Here is a 20,772-nt window from a genome sequence, read left to right as displayed (position 1 = left end):
AGAGAGGAGGAGGAGGAGGAGAGAGGAGAGGAGAGAGAGAGAGGAGGAGGAAGAGAGAGAGGGAGGAGGAGGAAGGAGAGAGAGAGGAGGAGGAGGAGAGAGAGAGGAGGAGGAGAGAGAGAGGAGGAGGAGAGAGAGAGGAGGAGGAGAGAGAGAGGAGAGGAGAGAGATAGGAGGAGGAGGAGAGAGAGAGGAGGTGGAGGAAGGGAGGAGGAGGAGGAGAGAGGGAGGAGGAGGAGGAGAGAGGGAGGAGGAGGAGGAGAGAGAGGAGGAGGAGGAGGAGAGAGAGAGGAGGAGGAGGAGAGAGAGAGGAGGAGAGAGAGAGGAGGAGGAGAGAGAGAGAGGAGGAGGAGAGAGAGGAGGAGGAGGAGAGAGAGGAGGAGGAGGAGACGAGAGGAGGAGGAGGAGAGAGAGGAGAAGAGGAGAGAGAGGAGGAGGAGAGAGGGAGGAGGAGGAGAGAGAGGAGGAGGAGGAGAGAAAGAGAGAGAAAGACGGGGCAGAAAATATTCTAGAACTAATTTTGGGGGGTGTCGAAAGGCTCATTGCGGAAATCTACAATAAATACATTTGTCCTTTAAAAGGGGCTACCTAATGGCAGGCCGTGAGTGGCACACAGCTTTGCTTGCTTCAGACAACTTTCACTCAGCAAACATTCAATTCACTAAACAAACATAAATTACTGAATATGTGCCAGCATCATATTAAGACAGAGGGGGTTAGGAGTGAAAAAAAAAGCGGGGGGGCGGTGATGGTAGTAGGTTGGCTTAACTAAATGGAGGAATGAATGAATAAACCAGTGAATATTGTACCTTTCCGAATTTTCCTCAAGTCAGTTGTCAGTGTTTTGAGTTGCTTCTCTTGTTTCACTTAAGATTTTACTAGGTCATTAGGTAACGGGGTTTCCTCCAAAAGCTCAACTGAAATATGGTCAGTCCACTATGGCTGAATGTGGGTGAAGGGTAGATGTTGAGGGTAGCTCAACTTTTGTGTGGGTTTCAAACATTTCAAAATAAAAAAATTGAAAAAAAAATCACCAATTATAATGGAAGGTAACCATCATGGCATCAATCCTTTTAAAGCATAATTGTTTATGATACATCATCAGAAACTACACAGAAGCTCCAAAGAGGTGAAGGACTAAGAAAACTCATAACCAAGAGGATGAAATACTATATAATAACCAATTTACATCCGTAGACCTTGTCAATTCATAGAAATATGTAATGAGATAATGTGAATTGAGGAAAAAAGCAGAATAGAATCCATGATTACAACAAAAATAGATGTGATGTGCATTTACAAAAACCGAAAATGTATTTGACCAGGTAGGAATGCTACTTTCTCTCCTAGGTAGGCTGCCCATGTTCTAAATAAATAAACCAATAGCACATACTGTAAATGCCGTTTGCAAAGCAAAGCTTATCCTACACCAGAGGGCAGACAGCTGGGAAAATTGCCTAGTCTAGTGAAAAGAGTACCAAGAAAGGAGCGCTGGTTTTCAACGTTCATGACAACAGGCAGTGATACAGTGTAGAGTTGTAACCCACCACTTGCAAGCTTTTTCCTAATCTGAGTTATTATTCACAACACTATGTTCAACACATGTGAACACTAGTGTCAGATTTTATTTTTACATGATAACTTCTCAGTCCTTTAGCCACAAGGGTGCATACAAAGTGAAATTAAGCCTCCTGGCTTTCACTGTTACTGTGGTCTGATACCATGTGAAATGATCAGAAGAGCTGGTTCACGTTAAGGAGATTCCCCAATTTTCCTTCAAAGCACTTTGTGCTCGAAAACATAAAAACCTGCCAAATCACTTAGTACTTAGAATTAACACTCTCATCACCTTGTGGTTTAAATGATGACTGAACAATAACTCAAGATAGTTATGTTCTGTATTTGCTTTATTAATATAATGAGTATTCTTAGATCTTTTAAAACTGCTCTTTTCTCTAGCCCTAAAGGAAAAGGATTTCAAAAGCCTGAGTACATATGCTGATTCAAGATACGATTTCTCACACATCCAACCTCTGTAATTTTGGATTATAGAGCAATATAGAGTAATCCTGGCACCAACTCTTTCACAATGTTGTTTGAAAACAAAGGTACCATTACGCACATGACCCAGGATTTTTATTTTGCATTGCGGATAAGTAAATTTGTATACCATGTCTTCTTTAATATAAAAACCATGACTTTTTTTTAAATGATTGAAAATATGGTAATTAAAAGACACTCCTTGGCTCAAAAGCTCAGAGCTAAAATCTAGGTAGAATTTCAACACACCTTATAAAGAGTGGAGATCCAAACTGCATACACTTGACAAAACTTTTTATTTAAGCATTAAGCTTTCAGGTAATGTCTTTAGGGGTACCAAAATAAAAAGAAGATTAAGAAATAATGTTTGTTAAAAGTATTTGCCTTCTCCCCAAAATATCTAAGCCTTTAAGTAGAACAATCTGAATGCCAATCCTGGTTATAAAATCTACCACCTGGTGATCTTGAGCAAAATAATATCTCTGATTTAAATTTCCTGTCTGTAAAAATGAGGTTTAATATGTAGTTATATATTTATATTTAATATAGTTTCTAAATTAATTAAATGATAAACGTGAAAATGCCTGTCCCAATCATTGCTAACGTTTATTAACCAGCAATCGTTTTATTCAAATGGATAATTTTAAAACAGTCTCTGATCAGTGTCAGAGCTTTTTTTTTTTTTTTTTTTGCATAACTTTAAGCCATTGGGCTAATTACACATAACACAAATCTTACCTACTTTTAACATTAAAAGAAACTTACAGAAATGATATTTCTGCATCATTTTAAGTCACAGGGCTAATTACGAATGACAGAAATCTCACCAACAGAAATTAGGTTAGCTTAAAAGAGACTGGAAAAAAAAATGATACTAACAGTCCAAATCATATTTAAAGAAGCCCACAAAAAGGGAAAGCCGCGATGGCTAAACGGAGACTTTCCTGACAGAAGCTCATCTGCCAAGAAAAAAAAAAAATACACATCCCAAGCAACCAGCGCAAGAGCGCAAAAAGAACGCCGTTAACGCGTAGGACGCAATGACACTGAATGACAGCAGAGACGTTTAGTAAAATTCAGGTCTTCCTACTACTGCGTTGACAAAATAACACAAGACAACACAACACACAAAAGCAGAAAACGACCAACACGCAAGGCACCGGTCTACCCGCTTGGAGCTCCCCTGAGCAGCTTCAGGGCAAGGGGACAGGAAGCTAAGGCAGATTTAATGAATGAAAGCGAGGACCGGGAGTTTGGGAAAGCGCACGAGATGGACCCTACCTTTCACAGATTTCCCAATACTGTGTAAGCGAGTGATAGAACTGTAGTTTTGGGCCACATTCTTCAAAAACTCTTCCATCCCCTTCTGGTGGTGGTAGCCGAAATCCAGCGCAGCTACCGAAGGCAGCAGCAGCCCCAGCCAGAGGCGGGCGAAGTCCATTTTCTAGAGATGAATAAAAATAACAAAGCTGAGAACAGATAAAAAGGGGGGGGGGGTGAGGGGGAGAGGTTGTGGGCGTCACTAGCTCGGATCAGCACGCTTAATGTCAAGGCTCCTGACACTACGGCTCCCGGCTTCCAAGGAGGTAAAAGTTGGAAGCAGCACCTTCGGGAGTTGGTGCAAACTGAGCACGGGCAGCCCCGAGTGCCCTCCATCCCGCCGCCGCCGCCCCCCGCCCCTCCCTCTCCTTCTCTCCCTCTCCTTCCGGAGTCGTCGCCGGCCGGCCGGCAGCTGCGGCAGCTGCGCGGGGCTCCGCACGCCCTGAACCTCACCCCTGCCCAGGCGCGCACCTCCACCCGCCGCCGGCAGGCACTCGGGGCCCGACATTATAGCCGGCCGGGGGAGGGGCGCAACCCGGGCCCCGCCCCCGAGGCCTGACTGACGTCCCGCCGGCCCACTCAGGAGCCGCGCGGGTCCCTCCTGGGCGGGGCCGAGAGGCGCCGCCCGGGCGGCTCAGCGCCCTTCGCACCTGGGCAAACCGGGGCCGGCGCGCTTCGGAGTTCCGGGGCTGCGTCGGCACGTGCCGGTGGGCGGTGGAGCGCGGCGAAAAGCCAAGTCGCCTGTCGCGGTCCCAGGTTTTACCAGCGTCCTGGATTGGAAGCGTGTCCTCTCCTGGGCCACGGCTCCAACGAGGGGCACGCGGGCGGTTGGCTGCCTCCTGCTGCTGTGAGTTGCAGCCCTTAAGAGCTGGGCCCGTGGCCCAAGGGATGTGGCCAGAGCTCCACGTGGCTCTTACCGGCCTCTACTGCGTGAGCCCTAGGGGGCCGCGCTCCCAGCTGTGCCATAGCTTTGAGGACTGAGGGATGCGTGGGAATTGAAGACAGAAGAACGCAGGTGTGTACAAGTTTTAAACTGCCAAGTGTAGAGTACAAGAAAATTTCCGACAAGTTATTTGGTGGAGGAGATTGACTACGTGAAATTTACAACTGGACATCACGTGGAAGGAAGCAAAGCCATTATTTGTAAATCCACCACTCCCTTCACCATTACTCCCTAGGCCAAGTTCAGTCCCCTCTTCCTAAAATGCTTCTCTCTGGAAGAACGGGGTGGTCTACATTTGCACTAGGGATAACAAAGAGTTCACCAAAACCGAGATGTGTTAAACTATCTTTAACTAATGTGTTAAACTAATGTTTAATGTGTTAAACCTCTTTAACTAATAGTAGTGCCCCACTCAAGACTAATTGGACAGAATTTCTCTCGGTAAGGCCCTGGAAAGGATATTTTCTAAAAGTGGCTTGAGTGAATCAAATATGTGGTCAGGAACTGAAAACCGGCATTGATTTGCCTGCCTCTTCTTTGTTGCAGATGGAGATACTATTGTAGAATGGGGCTCTTAGGAACAATGAGGCCTCCTGTGATTCCCAGGCCGCAGGGCGGAGACACACAAAACCTAAGACTGTAAGCCGGCGCACAATTTGGGTCCCAATCACTTGCTCTGACTCTCAGAGGTTGTGTCAACCCACTGTGCCTTAGTTTCCCAGTCTGTAAAATGGAAATAATATTTATACCTACCTAACTGAAGTTGGCAGGCGCATTATAAGAACTGTGAGGTGTTTATTCAATAATCTACTTTGATTCTTAAGTCTTTAAATAGACTCTGGGGCACCTGGGGGGCTCAGTCTGTTAAACCCCTGACTCTTGATTTTGGCTCAGGTCATGATCTCACAGTTGTGGGATGGAACCTGCCTCTGGCTCATCACTGGGAGTGGAACCTACCTGGGATTCTCTCTGCCTCTCCCCCATGCATGTGTCTGAGTGCGTGATCTCCCTCCCTCAAAAACAAACAAAAAACAAAAAAAAGAAACCAGATTTCTAAGAGTTGGAAAATCTTAATACGACATTGTTGGGGTTTTGAGTGGATTTTTTTTTTTAAGTTTATTTATTTTTGAGAGAGACAGAGACAGCATGAGCAGGGTAGGGGCAGAGAGAGAGGGAGAGAGAGAATCCCAAGCGGGCTCTGAGTGGCCAGCGGGGAGCCCTATATGGGTCTCCAACTCATGAAACAGGAGGAGGGGCAGAGAGAGGAGAGAATCCCAAGCAGGCTCTGTGCTGTCAGCATAGTGCCCCCTCCACCCCGAGGGCTTGATCTCGAGAATCACAAGGTCAAGACCTGAGCCGAAATCAAGAATCGGTCGCTCAACTGACTGAGCCACCCAGGTGCCCCCAGAGGTGATCTTTCTAAGCATGACATCACTAACAGTAAAACCACAATAAAAAGACTGATAATTTGACGACATAAAAAATGTATACTTTCTGTAAAGGAAAACTCACATAATGTTACCAGAAAAATTACAAACTGGAAGAAATAATTACTAGCTCTTACAAAATCAAGAGTGGACAAAAGACATTTAATTTGCAGCTCACAAAAGCAGTAATACAAACGGCCAATAAACACAGTGAAAGTTACTAACCTGCTTAGCAAATCAAATAATTTACAAATTAAAAGGGCAAAGTAGTATTATGTTTTACTTTTCACTAAGATTTAATGTTTATTTTTGAGAAAGAGAGAATGGGAGAGAGAGAGTGTGAGCGGGGTAGGGGAAGAAAGAGGGAGGCAGAGGATCTGAAGCAGGCTCTGTGCTGTGAGCACAAAGCCTGATGCAGGGCTTGAACTCACGACCGTGAGTTCATGACCTGAGCGTAAATCAAGAGTCGGCTGCTTAACTGACTGAGCCCCCCAGGTGTCCCATCACTAACAAAGAGTTAAAAGATTAATAGTTCTTGGACAAAATCTGAGGAAATGTCATTTTTGCTGTTTAAATGGTACTATAAATTGATACAACCCTTCTGGAGGACTATCTGGCAATAGACATCAACATTAAAATATGTTATTCCTGGGACGCCTAGGTGGCTCAGTCGGTTAGGTGTCTCTTGATTTCGGCACAAGTCCTGAGTTCCCAGTTCGTGAGTTCGAGCCCCATGTTGGGCTCTGTGCTGATAGCACAGACCGTGATTGGGACTCTCTCTTTCCCTCTCTCTTCCCCTCCCCTGCTTGTGTACTTGCTCTCTCCCTCTGTCTAAAACATAAAAAAAATAGGGGCGCCTAGGTGGCTCAATGGGTTGAGTGTCCCACCTCGACTCTGGTCATGATCTCGCGGTTTGTGAGTTCGAGCCCTGCGTCAGGCTCTGTGCTGACAGCCTGAAGTCTGCTTCAGATTCTGTGTCTCCCTCTCTCTCTGCCTCTCCCCTGCTTGAGCTCTCTCTCTCTCTCTCTCTCTCTCTCAAAAATAAAGATTAAAAAATATATATTTTAAAAAAGTAAAAAATAAATAAATAAACTAAAAAAAAAAGTATGTTCTTCCTTTCTAGGAATTTAAGCTATACAGGTAATTCGAAGAAGTGCTGAGTTTATATATGTTAGGATCTTTATTAGCACCACTGTTTTTAATTATGAAAAAGTAGATAAATGTAAATGTCAAATCATAGCAGATTGATTATATTAGTGGTTCTCAACTGCAGCAATATTGCCCACAGAAGGCATTTGGCAATAGCTGGAAACATCTTTGACCATCATGACTAGGGGGCTAGTCCTACTGGCATCTAGCGAGTAGAGGGCAGGGATGCTGTAAAACATCCTACGATGCACGGTACAACGCCTTCAATAAATTATCTGGCTCAAATGTCAATAGTGCTGAGGTTGTGACACCCTGGCCTAGATAAAGAATATTATAGTCATAATATAAATTATTTTTCAGCCATAATAATGGTGATGTAGATGTGTGTTTATTGGCATATGAAGATAAATCACTGAGTGGCAAAAATCAGATTATAAAAGCAAAATGTATAGTAAGATCCCATCTCAGAAAATAAACAAAAAAACTATTCCTAACAAAAAGTTGAAAAGGTTACAAAAATGCCGTGTGGTATGCCCTGGATTGCAGTGTTTTGATTCTCTCTTTTGCATCTTTGTATTTTCTGAAAGAATTTTCTAGCAAACATGTGTTACTTCTTTTAATCAGAAAAACAAGACATTTTTATCTAAAAGCAGACCAGAGCGAGAAACACAGGAACATCAGAGGTGAATAGTTCTGAATGAACACAGTATCTAACATTTCTTTGGACTGTGGGCACCTAGGTGGCTCAGTCGGTTAAGCATCCAACTTTCGCTCAGGTCATGGTCTCACACATGGTTTGTCGGTTGGAGCCCCAGCTAGGAGCCTGGAGCCTGCTTCGGATACTGTGTTTCCCTCTTCTCTCTGCCCCTCCCCTGCTTACACTCTGTCTCTCTCTTTCAAAAATAAATAAACATTTAAAAATATTTAAAAAAAAGATTTCTTTGGACTAAATTACAGAACTGAAGAAGGCACTGGAAATGGGATATGAAGGAATTGAAAAGCAGGGATGGTAGATCAGTGTTGTTCGAAGACGCTGAAGTCCCCTGGGTTAGTGGCAGGAATTGGAACAGAAAAACTATAGCTAGGGGCTAAATACCTCAACTGAGGTCAACAAGAATGAGAAGAGAAGTGTAACTAGACTTTGTGATCTTTAAGCTTTCTTTTTTTCTTCTTTCAAAAGTTTCATAAGAAAATATGAACAACATAAAAGAAAATTTTGAAACCTACAAGTTCCACTCACCCAGAAAAAACCATTCTTAAAATAAATTTAGGTATCAAGCGGTCCTCTAATGTTGCATAGTTGTTTCTATTTCACTATTATATAAAGCACACTCAAAAACATTCTTAGAGCTAAATCTTTGAGCACATCCTTATCTTCTTAGGGTCAATACTTAGATAAGCAATTGCTAGGTAAAAGAGCATGTACATTTTTAAGATGTGTAAATATGCGGCCAAGTTGTATTCCTAGAAAATGCCAAAAGTATAATTTCAAAATGTTAAAAAATAATTCTCATACAAATACAGTTAGACACAAGTCAAGTTTTTAACTCACTATTGAGAAAACCAGCAGTAAACAAAGCTGATTTAAAGAAAGGTAAGAGAAGGACATCTGAGTGGCTCCTTGGTTAAGCGTCTGCCTCTTGATTTTGGCTCACACCATGATCTCATGGTTCCTGGGATCAGGCCCAGCATTGGGCTCCACACTAGCAGAGGGGGCTTGCTTGGGATTCTCTCTCTCTCTCTGCCCCTCCTCCACTCCTTCTCTCCTCTCTCTCAAAATAAATACACTTAAAAGAAGATAAGAGAAATAATGTGTATACATCAGTATAAAAAAATACTGAAGTCATTCTAAATTACTGCTAAATTAAATATAAATCTGATTAATGTCATATAGTACAATAACCTATAACCTTTGGTGCTGTCTTCTTTACAAAACAGAAATTATTAGAATCTTACTAATTTTCTATAAGCAAATACCTTAATTTCTTTTTTTAAAGACAATTTTTAGCTTGTGCCTATTAAAGAAATCAAATTGATAATTAATAACCTTCCAAAATAGTAAGTGGGCCCAAGTGGGTTTAGCCATGAATTCTACCAAACATTTAAAGAAGAAATTATACCAGTTCTCTACAAACTCTTTCAGAGGATAGAAGCAGAGGGAACACTTCCTAACTCATTCTATGAGGTTAGCATTACTCTAATACTAAAATCAGATAAAGACGTTGAAAGAACACTATAGGTCAATCTCTTTCATGAATATAGATGCAGAAATACTCAACAAAATATTAGATCAAATCCAAAGAAGTGTGAAAAGAATTATATGTCATGATCAATAGGATTTATCCTTGTTAGGCAAGCCTAGTTGTGTTAGGCAAGCCCAATTGAACATTCAAAAATCAATTAATGTAATCCATCACATCAAGGGACTAAAAAAAGAAAAACCACATGATCCTATCAATAGATGCAGAAAAAGCATTTGACAAAATCCAACACCTATTCACGATAAAAAGTTTGAGTAAACTAGGAATAGTTTCTCAACTTGAAAAAGACTATCTACAAAAAAGCCTATAACACATCATTCTCAATGGTGAGAAACTCAAAGCGTTTTTACTAAGATGAGGAACAAGGCAAGGATATCCCCTCCCACTACTCATTTTCAACATTATACTAGAAGTCCTTGCTAATGCAATAAGAAGGGGGGGAAAAAAAGCAAAGGCATACAATTGGGAAGGAGATATAAAACTGTCTTTAAAAAACATGGATCTGGACACCTTACACCCTTTACAAAAATTCATTCAAAACGGGTCATAAACCTAAATGTAACACTTACAAGGCTATAAACCTCCTAGAAGATAACATAGAAGAAAGCCTAGATGATCTTAGGTGTGGTGATACCTTTTGAGATACGACACCAAAGACAGGAATCATGAAGAAAAAAAAAAAAAAGAAAGAAAGAAAAAAGAAAAGGTGGACTTAATTAAAATGAAAAACTTTTATTTGGCAAAAAGACGATATCAGGAGAACTAGAAGACAAGCCACAGGTTGAAAGAAATTATTTGCAAATACACATCCGATAAAGGACTGTTACCCAAAACATACAAAGAACTCCTAAAACTCAACAAGAAAATGGACCAATTGAAAAATGGGCCAAAGACCTTAAGAGACACTTCTCCAAAGAAGATCTACAGATGGCAAATAAGTGTATGAAAAGATGCTCCCCCATCATATGTCATCAGGGAAATGAAAATGAAAATAACAATAAGATACCACTATACACCTATCAGAATAGCCAACATCTGAAACTCTGAAACACCAAATGCTGGTGAAACACCAAATGCTGTGGAACAACAGGAACTGCTGATGGAAATGCAAAATGGTAGAGCCACTTTGGAAGACAGTTTGGCAGTTTCCTACAAAACTAAACAAATTCTTACCATACAATCCAGCAATCCTGCTCCTTAATACTTACCCAAATGAGATGAGAATTTATGTCCACACAAAAACCTGCCCTAGGATGTTTACAAAAGTTTTGTTCATAATTGCCGAACTTGACAACAATTGAGACGTCCTTCAGTAATGAATGGATAAATAGATGGTGGTACAATCCAGCAATGGAATGATATACACTGCTAAAAAGAGATGAGGTGTTAAACCATGATAAGATATGGATGAACCTTAAGTGCATATTACTAAGAAAAAGAAGCCAATCTGAAAAGACTACATACTATATGAGTCCAACTGCATGACATTCTGGAAAAGGCAAAACTATGGGGACAATAAAAAGATCAGTAGTTGCCCAGATGGGAAGGTTGTGAATGGACAGAGCACAGAGGATTTTTAGGGCAGTGATGGTGATAGATATATGTCATTATACATTTGTCCATAGTCACAGAATGTACAACAACATAAGTGAACCCTAAGATAAACTATGGGCTTGGGGTGATTATGATGGGTCAACATGGGTTCAGCGTTGATGAAAAATGTCCCATTTCAGTGAGTGATGCTAATAATGCGAGAGGCTATGCCTACGAAGGGGTAGGGAGTACGGATTTCTTAAGAGAACTTCCATAAGTCTAAATGGCATAAAGCCAAGACACAATTACCGTTAACTTAAGTGGAAGATTTTTTTTAGCATTCTCAGTGCCAAAAGATAACCTCTCTTTTCTGATATCTTAGGACACATATTGTTACTGGATGCACAAAATAAATCAAGATAAAGCATAGATGCTCACAGACACAGTTTAAAGCTACGGAGCCTTGATGCAGAGATGCTGAATGCAGTGAGTTTGGTGGGGTCACTCTTGCTGCTTGAGGTGCACCCTGTCTCTATAATGGCTTGCTGCGAAGCAAACACTGAAGGCTAATTTTACTTTTCACCTTTTTCTGAAAAAGTAAAAATCGGAACCATACTAATGTAAGGCTTTTGTAAAAGCAAAGTGCTATGATACAAATTTTTGAAAAGCAGGGGTTACCTGTATATGGGAAATCTCTGTACCTCCTTCTCATTTTTATCGTAAACTGAAAGCTGCTCTAAAAATTGCCTTCAAAAAGACAAATTTTCTTGAAACTTCTCATGTAAAATGATGTCTTATACTCATGTCACTCACTGATTCTTTCCACTGCCCGCTGCTTCCAATATATCTAAGAAGGATTGGGTATTTATATGAAGTCTGACTCTTCTGGTACCTCTCCACACGACACCTACCTCTTGCAAAGTAGCTCCCCCGAATCAGATCTATCTCTCCACCAAAATTGGATTTGTTAGTACTTGATAAACACAAAAGAAGAAATGACATTATGATTGAAAGTAGAAATAATAAAAGATTATTATTTTTAGCCAAGGGTATGGAAGTTGTTAGTGAAAAGCTAGATGGTTTCCATTGAAGTCCAAGATTTGATCCTTCCTCTAAATTAGCAAGGAGTGATATCTAAACAGTGGGACCCAGAAATTTAAAGAACACAGCTTAACTCAAGCATCCTGTTTAAAACAAGAATTCTATAGTCTGTGTTGTACATATTTTTGTTTTGTCCCCCCCCCCCCCACTTTTTTTTAGAATTGCACATCTTGTTAATAAGCATTTCTGTAGGAATGGTGATTGTGTTTTCTATATGCTATGTATATAGCTATCTATATAAGATACTACCTGTAGTATCTATCAAAATCCAAGCAAAGTAGTTCTTTTATCTTGGATGTGCAACTATAAATATGTTAGCATTCCTTTAGGAGATTCATAAAGAATTTATGATAAAATTCTAAATCCTAGAATTCTTGATGGCACACAGAGAGAAATAAAAGGATTGGGGGCACCTGGGTGGCTAAGTTGATTAAGCACCCAACTTTTGGTTTCAGCTCAGGTCATGATCTCGTGGTTTGTGAAATCAAGCCCCACATTATGCTCTGTGCTGACAGTGTGAAGCCTGCTTGGGATTCTCTCTCTCCCTCTCTCTCTGCTCTTCCCCCACTTAATGCATGTTTCCTCTCAGAATAAATAAATAAACATTAAAAAAAAACGGAAATGAAAAGATTGAAAAATACTATTAAAATCACTAAAAAGCACAGCATAGTTCCTGGAAGAGTATGACAATATATAGCATGACTGTAATGTAAAGGCATCTGCCATTATCACATTTTTTCATGTATCACTGTGGGAGTAAGCCCATTTGCAGCTCTGCCCCACTCTCTTGGTTTCTTCCTTTCATCCATTCATTCCTTTATGAAATATTTATTGCTTACTCTGTGCTAGGCACTGGGACATTGCCTAGGGATCACAACTGTGAACAAGACAGGCCAAATCCTTGCCCTCATGTAGCTTACATTCTGTAAGAGCCAAATTCTCCAGTAGAGAGCATCATGTGTTCTCAGAAACCTGTGATCCTTCTTGGGAGCCAATTTGATATTACTTTCTGACTCTTAAATCTTCTTCTTGGTGGTTTTGGCCACATTCTACACTACATAGCATGACCTTCCTTGCTCAACATTTTCTTTTTTTTTTTTTTTAATTTTTTTTTTTTTTTTAACGTTTATTTATTTTTGAGACAGAGAGAGACAGAGCATGAACGGGGGAGGGTCAGAGAGACAGGGAGACACAGAATCTGAAACAGGCTCCAGGCTCTGAGCAGTCAGCACAGAGCCCGACGTGGGGCTCGAACTCACGAACTGTGAGATCGTGACCTGAGCCAAAGTCGGACCCTTAACCGACTGAGCCACCCAGGCGCCCCGTTGCTCAACATTTTCTATATCTACTGACAGTGAAGCAGAATTACACTTTAATCAGATCAAAGTTTGATCCAACACTCCAGTATGTCCTAACATACCACTTGAGAACCACTGTCAGGAAAAATCTAGACAAGTATGAAATTTAATTTATTTCAGAAAGATACCTCTAGAGTGAGTGAAGAATCATGTTATATTTTTTTGTTTCCTCCATGCCATCTAGGTCAGTGCTTAGTACCTGCTTGCTGATTTATAAATGTTACTCTAGAAAGGATATAATATCAATATATTATACATAATAAGCAACATAGTAAATTACTAAAAGCTATGTCTGTGGAGCCAGACTGCTCAAATTTAAACCCTACGTTTATCACTTGCTATGTGGCCTTGAGCATGTTACTTAACTTCTGTTTTCACATCCTTATCTATAAGATGAGGCTAATCATGGTATTGATCTTACAGGGTTATAGGGAATTCACAGGGTTGCATATATTAAATGAGTTACTATAAGCTAAGCGCTTATAACCAACAGTGGCATATTGTAAATGCTTTATAAGCCCCAAACTAAAACTGCTGTCATTATTATTACCACCTGGTGAAAATGACCAAAACAGGAAGGAACACAAGGCCTAGTATATGTTTCTGTTTCTCTTTTATTTCTACATACCAGCTTCTTCCAACATACTGCCAACAGTGGAATAGATCTTTATCAATTGTGATAATTTACTGTCTGGGAGCAGTTGTTGGGACAGTGACTTTTTCTCTTAAAAGCATGGTCTTTGAATATAAAAGTCGTACTCACTTTTCCTGCTATACTCCATGTATATGATAGATTTCAGAGAAAGCTTCCCGGGTTTAATATAAGGCAAATTTCCAAAGCCAAGATGGTAACATTTAGCATTTAATTGGTCATTAGATTGTGTAGGTATCAAACCATCTGATATAAGGGCAGATGATAAATGTACTCTTATCTCTCAGGAAACAGTGTAATCACTGAATTCTAACTTCTCTACTTGTATTAAATGTTAAGAAATAGCTATATTTTAACTATTTTTTTTAAACCTGTATATTTGTGGGGCACTTGAGTGTCTCAGTCGGTTAAGTGTCTGACTCCTGACTTCGGCTCAGGTCATGATCTCACGGTTTATGGGTTCGAGGCCCGCGTTGGGCTCTGTGCTGACAGAGCTGCCTGCTTGGGATCCTTTCTCTCCCCCCCTCTCTCTCTGCCTCTCCCCTGCTCTTTCTCTCTAAATAAATAAGCTTAAAAATTAAAATAAAATAGAATAAAATAAAATAAAATACCTGTATATTTGAGAAACAAACCCCCCCCCCAACTTTGTTAATATCCCATACCTGCCATGAAAAGAAATGGGGTGGGGGTGAGGAGAAAGAAAGGAAAAAAAAAAGATGTATATATACTAGAATGACAAAGAAGAGACTATTTGAATATAGTTGAAACTTGTGAGTTTCATCTATGTAGTGGCCTCTTTTAAACTGATAAGAACAGATACTACATTTAATCTTAGCCAAAAGGCCAAGAAGCAATAGAGGCCACTTTTTGACAATAGGCTTGAGCAAGGGAAATTGATCAAGGCAGAAGAGCCCAAAGTGACCCCAACCCCTTGGCTGAACACAGGCCCTTCAGGCAACCCACCTCAAAATATCTGAAGGGCCTAACTAACAAATGGGCTATTTATAACCAGGCACAGTTAACAAAAAAAGGGAAAATTCCGTACATTGCCACGCTTCCTCACCTTCCCCCTTTAAAAACAGCCCCCACCCACGGCCTTATAGCAGACAGCCTCTCTTGAGTCCTGCCCACTGCTCCCTTGAGGTGTATTCAATAAGCTTCTAGCCCCTTTGTTCTGCCTCACAAGAATTCTTTTCACCACCCAACACCAACTTCCACCCCACATTTAGGGGCCTCATCAGAAGAGACACCATATTTAGACACCACCATCTAATCCTTTACTTTTCGGTGTTTCTTTTGAAAACAGCCTAAATCTTGTCCACTCAACAATGGACTCCACAAAATCAAATTATAAATATAGTTAGACAACCTTCAAAACAACCCTCTTGTCTTCTCGTGATTAATTGATTCATTCAGTGTGTCAGTAATTAATTGATTGAACATTTAGCAATATGCTAAGCACTGCAAACGCCACGATGGAAAGGAGAAACAGCCTTCACTTTAATAGAGTGCATATTCTATTGGGGAAGACTCCGTGATAAACAACCACTCAATGACTCTTTTGATATGCATTACAAACCAGGAAATTACAGGATGTTGTGACACAGCCTAATAGAAGGTGCTAATTGGGTTGGGGTGGGCCTGAGTGCAGGTCAGAGAAGGCTTCTTGAAGGTGTGTCTGTGTAAGTTGAAACCCGAAGGAGAAATGGAAGATCCAGGCAGAGACAATTGTATGCTTTATTTTACATGCTCATGTAATTTTTATTACATTTCTTCACACACATCAGAAACAATAGTGAGATAATGGTAGCTGTTTTGTTTTGGGAAGCAAATTATGCTCAGAGACTGAGTTTGTCTTTGTCAGCAATGAATACAGGTTTGCTGTGGGAATTTCACAACCTGTAGCATACAGGATAATGTGTCTTAACAAACTAACAAAGACACAACATACCCCAAACCAGTTACAGATTAATCACATAAGTCCAGGCAAGGGGAGAAGAAGGGAATAAAGTCCACATGTAGTTGAGGTACACTTTTTCTAAAAAAGTCCTTTAAATGTTTACTTTTGAGAGAGAGAGAAAAAGAGAGAGCGTGAGTGCAAGCAGGGGAGGGGCGGGGAGAGGGAGACAGAATTCAAAGCAGGCTCCAGGCTCTGAGCTGTCAGCACAGAGCCCAATGAAGGGGGGCTCGAATCCATGGACCGTGAGATCATGACCTAACCCACAGTCGGACGCTTAACCAACTGAGCCACCAGGCGCCCCTAAATGGAGTCGTGGTGTACTTTTATATGAGTTGGTACTCAGGCCACAGCACAGCTTTCGACACTGTTAGAAGAGTAGCTTTTACCAGGTAGTAGCTAATTGCCTCAAGGTCTCCCGGGAGAGTGATTTAGATCAGAAAAGTGTCACCTCGCCCAGAACAAACACTCTCTCAGTCCTCACAAACTCTTGGTATTTATAGTCAAAATGTCTTCTTGCTATAGTTGTTTCTTTGTGTGCTTTTATTGATAAACCCCCAGTGGGGCCCAAAGCTCCTAAAACGTTTGGAAATTCCTAAGTGGTGAGAGTTTAAAGGTGTCTCTTGTTATGTTAATGAAGTGATTTGGGGACTACACCTAAAGATGGGGCTAGTTGCCAGGAGAACCAAACACGAGATTAGAGGGTTGGAACTTTCAGTCCCCACCCCCTTGGTTGGAGGAACAGAGAGGGGGCTTGGAGGTTGAATCAATAACCAATGAGCAGTGATTCAATCAACCATGAACGTATAAAGTAATGAGTGTGTAAAACCCCAAAAGTATGGGGTTTGAATAGGTTCCTGGTTGGTGAGCACGTAGAGATTCAGGGAGAGTGGCAAGCTTGGAACACTGCTTTGGGAGAGCCAATGCAGCTGGGACAGCCACTCCCAAGTACAGTTTTTGGGAAGTCCTATAATAACTAGGCATGAGATCAGACAGCTGACCTGGGCAAAGCCCCTCCCCCCTCTCCACTTCAGAATTATAGAATGCGGTTGGCATGGAAGTAATCACTGAGGGCATTAAGATACCACACAATGTTATGTACTATATTCATGTTGTAAATACTGAGTTTCAGGAGTGGACAGTAAAGCAACCAGGAGAGGGAGTGAATGCAGATTTGTATGGGTCAGGGCAGTGTACCAGCCCCCAAGTAGCAACCCAGGCACATGGTGGCTTCCCCTGCTGACTCACCGGGTTGGGGTTGGCAGTAGCTGGGCCCTCAGCTCCTGAGATCCTCCTGGATCTCTGCCTTCAGCCTCTGTGACCCCAGGGTCAGGTGTTGTGTGTTTAGCCCAGAAAAAGGTGCCTACTGCTCCTAGAAATCATCCTCACATGGATGTTGGAGGTTTGGAGGCAGGCAGATACTAGTGTGGGTTCCAGCTGGTCCCCGCAGGGCTCCAGGCTATCCTTGCTTTCTCCCACTTTCTTCCCCGACTATCTGCCCAGCAGACTGCAGGCCCAGCACCAGATGCAGAAGCCATAGCATTACATAGACCATTTAATGAGCTCCAATAATTACTCTTTCAAGGTCTAATTCTTTAAAACAATTTTTTAATGTTTATTATTTATTTTTGAGAGAGAGCGCACGATCAAGGTCTAATTCTTAAAACAAGTCCCTCACTATCACTTCCGGTGGTTCTACTTCTGTGAACTAGACTTTAAGGTCTGACACTTCCAACTGTGTGACCTTAGGCAACTTAAACTCTCTGAGCCTCCTTTTCCCATCTGTTAAATGAGAACACTAATCCTTTCTTTCTAGAATTGTTGTGAGATTATAAATGAAAATCACTTGGGGTGCCTGGGTAAGTGGGTCAGTTAAGCATCCGACTTTGGCTCAGGTCATGATCTTGTGGTCCGTGGGTTCGAGCCCTGCCTTGGATTCTGTGCTGACAGCTCAAAGCCTGTAGCCTGCTTCGGATTCTGTGTCTCCTTCTCTCTCCGCCCCTCCCTCACTCGCGCTCTCTCTCTCTTAAAAATGTAAAAAGAAAAGAAAAAGAAAAAGAGATGTCACAGTTGAAGAGAACTGTTACCTTCTGTTCCCTCAGATCCACATCAGTGGAGTCCAAGTGAGTCCAAGGTCCCTCTCATCTAACATTAGATGTACTTGGGAGGAGAAAGAACTTGACCAAAAGCTGGTCAACCAGCACCAGGGTAAGGCCCAGGTGGGAGTCAGGCCTGAGCTTGCTTTGCCCTGCAAGCTAGTTTTTACCAGCTCCCACCTCTGGGACTGAACAGAATTTGGGGGACCCACTGCAAAATGAAGATGTGAGGTTCCTTGTTCAAAGATTGGTAAGAACTTCAAGATGGGGAAAGCAAGAGCCCCTAGTGACTGTGCAGGACCCACACCCATGAAACTGGTTCCATTTCTCTCCCCTCTTCCGAACACACACCTGGGACATTTCTGAGACACCAGCTGAAGAGAGGGAGAAGAGAGAGAAAGAGAGAGATGGCTCTTTCCTCAGTTTGTCCTATTTATAGTCTTTTCACACCTCCCAAGGGCTTTGCTGTCTCTGAATGGTTGGGAGGAGGGTGGACAGGACAGATTCCACAGAGGTTCCATTTTGTCAATTAATTCTGCAGGTGTCCTTGATGCCGGCCTCAGTTTCCCCATCAAAGTAGGTAGGAAGGCAAACCATTTGTGGCTACCCATGTCCACCTCTGTGCTTACAGATGGGTCAGAAGAAAACGAGGCTTCAGCTCTGCTACCTGTGTTATATCCTAGTCTATTTGCATGATTGTTGAAGGTGGATGGTTGATCATCTTCATCCAACATTTACAGGTGACCTAACCTAAACTGCCATTTCTCAAGAAGATAAGGTCAGGCAGGGGAGGTAGGTACTAGTTCATAGAAAACAGCTTTCTCTGCAAGTTGTCACTGTGGGACCCAGCTGAGGACATTGATACACATTATCCCTACAGAATATTTGGCTTAATGTTAGATAAGAACTCAAGGCAGTATGCTTCATGTGATTGGGCAATTAAGAGCCTTCTTCAGCATATATATCCTTTCTCTTTTCCCTTTATTATTTTGCTTACAGGTTTTTCAAGTTTTTATTTATTTTTGAGAGCGAGAGACCACACACACACATGCACATGAGCGGGGGGAAGGGCAGTGAGAGAGGCAGACAGAGGACCTTAAGCAGGCTCTACCCAGACAGCAGAGAGCCCGATGCAGGGCTGGAACACAAGAATGGTGAGATCATGACCTGAGCTGAAGGCAGACGCTTAACTGACTGAGCCACCCAGGTGCCCCTCTTTTCTCTTTAAAGGATCTCCTTATGTGGTCAAAAATCTCACAGAAACTCAAAATGGGTTAAGGATACAAACGTGAGACCTGAAACCATAAAAGTCCTAGAAGAGAGCATGGGTAGTAATTTCTCTGACATTGGCTGCAGCAACATTTTTCTAGATAGGTCTTCTCAGGCAAAGGAAAAAAAGCAAAAATAAATTACTGGGAGCTCCTGGGTGGGCCCCTTAGAAGGTGAGGATATTAAGAGATGAGGTCTTTGGGAAGTACTTAGGTCATGAGAGTGGAGCCCTCATGAATGTGGTTAATGCTCTTATAATAGAGACCCCACAAAGCTCCCTACCCGCTTTGACAATTGCAGATACAGCAAGCCCAAGACAGCTGTCTATGAAGCGGGAAGCTCTCACCAAACACCAAATCTGCCAGCTCAGTGATTCTGAACTTCTCATTCTCCAGAACTGTGAAAAAACTTCTGTTTATAAGTGAGCTGGTATTTTGGTATTTTGTTATCACAGCCTGAACAGACTAAAACAAGTGCCTTCTATGTCTAGGTGTTGAGTTATAATAGCAATCCAGACAGACTCAGTGCCTGCCCCCATTGTAGTGGCAGCCTGGTGACAGGAGAGTTCTTGCTAGCTTTTTCAAGGCAAGACCTGCTTATGACGCATCCTTGTGTCTCTGTCAGCAGTGATCACAGCCCCTTCCCTTTACCATCTGCTCAACAAAAACAGTTGTTGAATTAAATGTCACTTTGTGACTAGTGAAATAAGTCTGTCAGAACCCCACACAAATATTTTGCTTGTTGTGGGATTAGTTATACTATGAATGCCTTAACCATAGAAGTCAATCCCATGTGTTTACATGGTAGTTTTGTTAGTATTACAACAGAGAAATTGATCAGGCATAGGTTATTCCCAGTCATGTTTTCTATTTTTGTTAGCCTTTTTACAATTGCTTTTATTAGCTATTCCTTCATGATGTCTTGGAGAACTACCCTATAAAATTATTAATGCTGGTTATTTAGGAGTTCTTTCAGGGCATTGCAAGATTTATGGGCTATGTAGGTGGCAATGAAAACTTCACAGCATTTTTTGGTTGCATATTTTACGTGTGCCACATAGTTTAGAAAAACAAAACAAAACAAAACAAACTTTAAGAACATTGTATGCTCCTAGCCAGCACAGCTTTAGGGGTGTTGCCCAAACTTGAAGGGTATGGCATATATATTTCTTCAGTCTCCTCACTCTGTTCCTATCACTCTGAAACTGCTCTGTCAAGGTTGCCAAAGACCTCCAATGGCCACTTCTCAATCTCAGTGGCTTCTTTGCTGACTTCTCTTCTTATCCTCTAAGTGGTGGCGTTCTTGACTCCTCATCTTCTCTGTTTACCCTCTCTCTAGACAATCTCATCCAGCCCTATGGCTTAAACTTCCATCTATATGCCAATGACCCCCAAATTTAAATTTTTATCCCTGACCTCTCCTCTGTGCTCCAGACTTACATGTGTAAATGCTCACTTGGCAATTCTACTCGCATGTCTAATAGGCATCTTGAACTCAACCTTTTTTTTAAAGATCTGACTCTTGATTTCCCCCTTTCCACCTGTTTTACCAAACTACCCCTTCCCAGCTTTTCCATCTCAGAAAATGACTATGATACATTCAGTTATTCAAAGTTAAACCTAGGAATCATCCTTGACTCCTCTCTTTCCTTTCCTCACTGCCATAT

The 20,772-nt window shown here is 41.7% G+C and overlaps 1 protein-coding gene, 1 long non-coding RNA gene and 1 pseudogene across 8 annotated transcripts in view; 1 reads left to right on the top strand and 2 right to left on the bottom strand.

The window, feature by feature from the left end:
• Positions 1–3,928, bottom strand: part of CPM (carboxypeptidase M) — an 83,401-nt gene extending 79,473 nt beyond the window's left edge. Inside the window, exons 1-2 of one of the 7 annotated variants that reach the window (XM_058742069.1) lie at positions 3,832–3,928; positions 3,322–3,484 (exon numbers count right to left, since the gene is read on the bottom strand). In XM_058742069.1, the coding sequence (XP_058598052.1) occupies positions 3,322–3,481 (160 nt within the window). In that variant the 5' untranslated portion in view covers positions 3,482–3,484; positions 3,832–3,928. Of the gene's footprint in view, positions 1–3,321; positions 3,485–3,646; positions 3,702–3,813 lie in introns of those variants that run through there. The other 6 variants (XM_058742067.1, XM_058742068.1, XM_058742066.1 and 3 more) reach the window with 6 other exon arrangements.
• A 91-nt stretch (positions 3,929–4,019) lies between these two features.
• On the top strand, positions 4,020–19,531 carry LOC131483968 (uncharacterized). Its single transcript, XR_009247966.1, has 3 exons — positions 4,020–4,375; positions 4,850–4,942; positions 19,407–19,531. It is a non-coding gene; the product is annotated as an uncharacterized LOC131483968 (long non-coding RNA).
• On the bottom strand, positions 14,512–14,639 carry LOC131484232 (U2 spliceosomal RNA; annotated as a pseudogene).
• Positions 19,532–20,772: the final 1,241 nt, after the last annotated feature.

This window comes from Neofelis nebulosa, chromosome 8 (genome assembly GCF_028018385.1).
Source record: "Neofelis nebulosa isolate mNeoNeb1 chromosome 8, mNeoNeb1.pri, whole genome shotgun sequence".
Classification (NCBI taxonomy): Eukaryota; Metazoa; Chordata; class Mammalia; order Carnivora; family Felidae; genus Neofelis; species Neofelis nebulosa.
The sequence above is the reverse complement of the archived record's forward strand: the minus strand, read 5'-3'. Positions and strand labels throughout refer to the sequence as shown.